This window comes from Belonocnema kinseyi, chromosome 3, assembly GCF_010883055.1.
Source record: "Belonocnema kinseyi isolate 2016_QV_RU_SX_M_011 chromosome 3, B_treatae_v1, whole genome shotgun sequence".
NCBI lineage: Eukaryota > Metazoa > Arthropoda > Insecta > Hymenoptera > Cynipidae > Belonocnema > Belonocnema kinseyi.
The window spans coordinates 60,711,283-60,716,646 of NC_046659.1; the positions used below are offsets into that span (position 1 = coordinate 60,711,283).

At 27.8% G+C, this 5,364-nt stretch overlaps 1 protein-coding gene across 7 annotated transcripts in view; it reads left to right on the plus strand.

The window, feature by feature from the left end:
* Positions 1-2,540, plus strand: part of LOC117168704 — a 44,880-nt gene extending 42,340 nt beyond the window's left edge. For all 7 annotated transcript variants that reach the window (XM_033354395.1, XM_033354397.1, XM_033354396.1 and 4 more), the window contains one exon: positions 950-2,540. In XM_033354395.1, coding sequence (XP_033210286.1) covers positions 950-1,004 — 55 coding nt within the window. In that variant the 3' untranslated portion in view covers positions 1,005-2,540. The remainder of the gene's footprint in view (positions 1-949) is intronic.
* Positions 2,541-5,364: the final 2,824 nt, after the last annotated feature.

The window sequence follows — 5,364 nt, forward strand, 5'->3', positions numbered from 1 at the left end:
TATAAGACAGTCAATTATTTAAACAAATAGAAAGTGTTTAAACAACAAGAAGTAACTTCGGAAAAAGTAATATATTGGCTGAACTTTTGAACTTAATAAACAATTGGAAAAGAGCACAAATTTTTAGCCTTTTCCGTTAAAAATTTGGATTTAGTTAAAAGTAAATTGTTTAGACAATAAAAAACAATACAAAAAATATACACTCTCCGAGTTCATTAAATAGGGCATTGCATTGATAAAGTACCCTTCATTCGTTATATTCGATGGGAATAAAATTGCCCAATCGAACAAGAATTCTTTGAACAATTAAAAATCAATTAACAAGTTCATAAAATATTGTAATTTAATAATTTATGAAAATGTAGAAAAAAAATATCAGTTGAGGAGAATTCTCCGCAATATCTTTATTGCACTTACATGGGGTCGTTTTTTGGGCCATATGGAAGGGACTCAGGGGGGGGGGGTTAAAATTAATTAAGGATTCATATTCTTTAAAGAGTTTTTATGAAACCTTCAAAATATACCTACAATGCTTCATAAATTTTCATGTTTTAGACGAAATTTACAAAAATGTGTTCTATCCCAAAAACCCTCCGAAAGTTCCCTCCGAAACTTCCATAAATTATAAAGAATTTGATGTTATATGTGTCGTCATAATCGAGTATAATCATAAAAATAAATAGTTTCTAGAAAAATTTGATAAATGTAGGATATTTATAGAACCTTAAATTGAATCTTTATTGATTTATCTCTCTGATTTATCTTTATTTATTTTTGAACATAAAAATAAAAAATAAAAACAAAACTGCCCATGTAATTGATATTAAAAAAATTAAAAGTAAAATTACTTTAGTATTTTAATTAAATTATTTAGGAGCAGAAGGATTGATGCAGTAATATTTTTCCTCAGTTGCATACCACTTGTGTGATAGGAGATTTTAATTTCTAGGATCCTTATCAAGCCTCCGAAATTCGAACGAAAATCCAGAAGACGTCTCTGCTAGGAGGAGCTTTCTTCACGATTTGCATAAAGCTAGAGAAAAAAGTCTATTTAAGCTTCCACGAGAAGGATACACTTTTTTCACAATAAACTGAACGGTACTAAACAGTATTCGTTGGTTTCGGTCTATCATGAATCGCTAATACGCAGGCACAATGGAAGTTGAACGAAGTTCGGTAGATACGAGTAATAGTGTTATATAAACTATAAATCAAGAAAGTTTAAAACCTTTTCTAAACTATTCTATTTATATAATAAATAATTAAGATAAAGTAAAAAAGGCCTCACATTATAAGAGATTTTTTCTTTTCTGGAATTAAGGAAATGGATTTGGACCCTATTTAAAAAAAACTGACCCTCAATCTGACCCTAATCCGTTTGTCATTGAGTTTCATAAAATTGAAACATTACTTAGGGTCCTATTTACGACCTAATAGCAAAAAATGATGATAGGACTTACAAATATTTTATTTGGTAAATATAAATTCTATTTATTTAATAAACATAAAAGTCCTATCCCTATTTATGTCTATAAATCTGACCATGAATCAGATCCTAATCCATGTTTTAATTACACGATCCTGAGAACGAGCGGATTTACGGTCTGATTTTTTGAATAGCGTAGCATCATTTAGTTTGCGTCTACGAAATAACATCGAATAATTAATTAATCAATTATATATGGAATTTTATACTTCCATGAAAAAGTGAAAGCGTTCAGAAAATTGATTTTCCTGTTAAATATAAATGTTTCTCGAGTCCTCAGATGCTTTTCTCAAGATTAATATTCCTTTTTATAAGATTTTAATCATCTTCTCATAGATTTTTGATATTTAAAAGAACTGAAAGTTTAACAACAATTTTTTCCCCTTAAACACTGTGTATATTCAGGCAGGTTCTATTTGTAATTCCATTTTACTGTAGTCGATATCACGCGTGTCAAAATGGTACTATCTGTACATAATTATATTCCAGCGAGCAGGGTTCCGTTGTGCAGGCGTATTTTCGTATCTATTGATTTTGAAGGAGATTTTTATATTTCGAACGATTTCACTACTTTAAAATTTTTAAAGGGAACGCAGGCGTAGCCTGTGGTTATTCAAATTATTTTTCTTTGTAAGAAAATTGATAATTTGATTAAGAAGATGAAAGAAATTTCTACAATTTTTTATTATTGAGATGGTTTAAAACTACTTTCATTAGGCTTGGAATTGTTTTTCTTTGAATGAGAAATTTCCTATTATTTGTTAAAGTTTTTAATCATATGGGTCATGATGTATGTGTGACTAAAAAGTGCATTACTCAACATTTTTCTGAGAGTAATCAATTACAATTTTTTTTTAATAATGCTTTTGATTGTGCGAGTATTGAAGATAAGTCACTTTTTATTAGCGACGAAAAGTTTATATTAGATCATTAATCTGGATATTATAATAAATAATTAGACCTCCAATCAAAATTTTCAAATTCAATGTTAGCAAGCATTGGATTTCGAAAATTTTGAAATAAATTCAAATAATCTTCACGGAGGACTTAGAAATTTCTAAAATATTTTCATGGCAAATTTTTTACGATTCAATTAATTATGAAGAATTGAAATGATTCTTTTTTCTTAAAAGATTGAAGAATCTTTTTTTCTTGCAAAAATATTGCATTACATTTACTGCCATGAAAATATGACTGTTTGCATTTTCATGACTCGAAGGTTCTACATGCCATAATTACATAATATGTACTTTAGGCCAAGTTTCTATTCGTTGAACGAACCGATCAACCGTATAGATTATATGCCTAGATTTTTGCATAAATCGTAATGCGAGATAAAAATCGCTTACAGATATGAAAGTGAGTACGTGTTGTTTGTAATAATTATATAGCGATAATGATTTTATGATATTGATAATAAATAATAATAATAACGAGAGAAAAAAAGAGACGGCAGCGCAATCACAATAATAATGATTATATTGATACAATTATAGGCTGTGAATGCTAAGCAAAAATATATAAAATATATCGTATTCTAAAGCACAATCTGCGAGGGACATAGCGTGAACAGTCTGTAGTTCTTAACTGGTATATTCCTAATCACAAATTACTTTTTAAAATTATTAATTATTTTTAAAGGTGCAGAGAAACTTAAAGTTGCTTATAAACTTAGCTTTTTATCTATAATTTAAGAATAAATTCAGATTTTATGATTATCTAATTCCATTATCATTTCTATCGGAATTCTTTTGGATGTTGGTGAAATTAATTTTCGAAGATGGGATCCTGAAAATTGATTTGCATGTCCAAACTGATCCGCAAAATAATTTTGAAATTATTTTGAATCTAAGTCATTACAAATTACAATTGTTAAGATAAATTTATAAGCTGAAATAGATGCATTTAACGAAATGTGTGATTAGGTATTGTTTTGTAATTTTAGGATAGTTACTTATGACATCGAAGTTTGTATTTCGACAGTTTAGAGTTAATCATTTAAAAAATTGCAAGCCCAAATCATAAATTCTTTTGAAATTTAATTAGAAAATATAGTTTCTCGCAGTCACTAAGCTCAATCTATTAGTAAAAGTAGTCTTACAGCTGATTTAAAAATAAATAATTTAAACAAAAGTGATTTGTAATATTCAGAATATTTTAGCAAAGCTATGATTAGTAAAATTATTTATATAAAGTTTACACAACAGTTCTGGTCAATTAAGATTTACATCTCATTTAAAAATAGGCCTGAAACGAAATCAAAATCCAATCGCTATGCGATGGAATTTTCGACGTCTTTTTGCTTCGTATCTTCCGAAATTTTGATTTGTTACTCTCATAATAACAATAGGTAGCTTACACTTTTCGACAAATTTTGTGAACCTTTTGTATATTTAGCGAAAAGACTGAACAATATGCGATGTCATTTTGGAATCTTTCTTTTATGTATGAAAGTTTATACAACAAAACCAAAAATTGAAAAATATGTTTTATAATTTTATGTAATTTATTTATTATATAAAAATCGATTTCAATACGATTCTACGGCAATTATAAACTTACCTAAATAATTCTTTTTTTGGACAATATATTTTGTGAAAGAAAAGTTCCTTTTCGGAAATTTCTTTTTTATGATTATGAAAGATTTAATTCCATCTTGATGTCGTGGTTTGTATTTTGTCTTTTATGAGTTTTAGGACTATAGAGACACTAGACCCTCGACGAAATATGAACATATAGTGCCTAGAGATGTTGTTGCAACATTACATTTGACATTATGCATACATCATAACGTTGTAATTTTATCATTGTATCATAAACAATTTATTCGTTGAGAGTATTTCCGGTTGTTCTGTGGAAACCCTGTCATCATCGAATCTTTAAACTCATAAAATATAAAGATATTATATATAAATGTAATGCAGTTATATGATAATGTCGACAATTCCGCGCAAAGCCCATCTAGGGAAATTATTATATTCATATTATGTAAAAGAGAAATAATATATTATGATCGCACAATCCCTACTTGATTGCATTTTATTTCCTTAGAAATCCTAATTTAAATGTTTAATGTTATCTGATTATTTGCCGCAAATGTTGTAAAATAATCTTGAATTTTTGGTAAATTGTTGTAAGTGCTGATTCCATATTATCAGTAATATCAGTTGATGATAATCTTTCAAGCATTCCTGATACTTTATCAGATAAGATTATTCACATTTCGACAATGATTTCCTTCATTCAATATTTAATAAGTCTATTAAAAAGGCAGAAATGTCGAAATTCACATAAGCGATTAAAAAAATATTTGTATGGATAATATAAAATTTAAAGAGCTCATAAACATTCGTAAAGTGATACTAGTAATTATATAGACTTTAAATGAGAGACTTGGAATTATTTTCATGTAAAAAATTAAATAACATTAGAAAAAATGTCTCTGACAAACGCAAAGTTGAAGATGAACCAAAAGTGGAAAGTCATGTTTTGCAATTTGCGGCTGCTATTAGTGGTAATTATTGTTGAATATTTAAAACTATTTAGAGTCATTAGGAAACCAGTATTTTTGATTATGGTCAAGTAGCAGTCATTGGATTTCTACCTTATTGATATTTTTAAAACTGCTAAATGATTATACAATAAATGTTTTAAAAAGGTTCAATAATTTCTTTTTAATTTTAAACAATTAGGAACAGATAAACCTTTATTATTTTGTTGCCTTTCATTTCATTCTCATTCTTCAAACTTTTAATTCGATATCTCATTTCGTCTGGATATATGTACAGTCTGTCAAGTTAAAGCGTGGGTGGCTTTACTCGCAGTCGGTAAGGTGTATCGACATGATTTTGGTGTCAAAATATTAAGAAGAGCTCCCT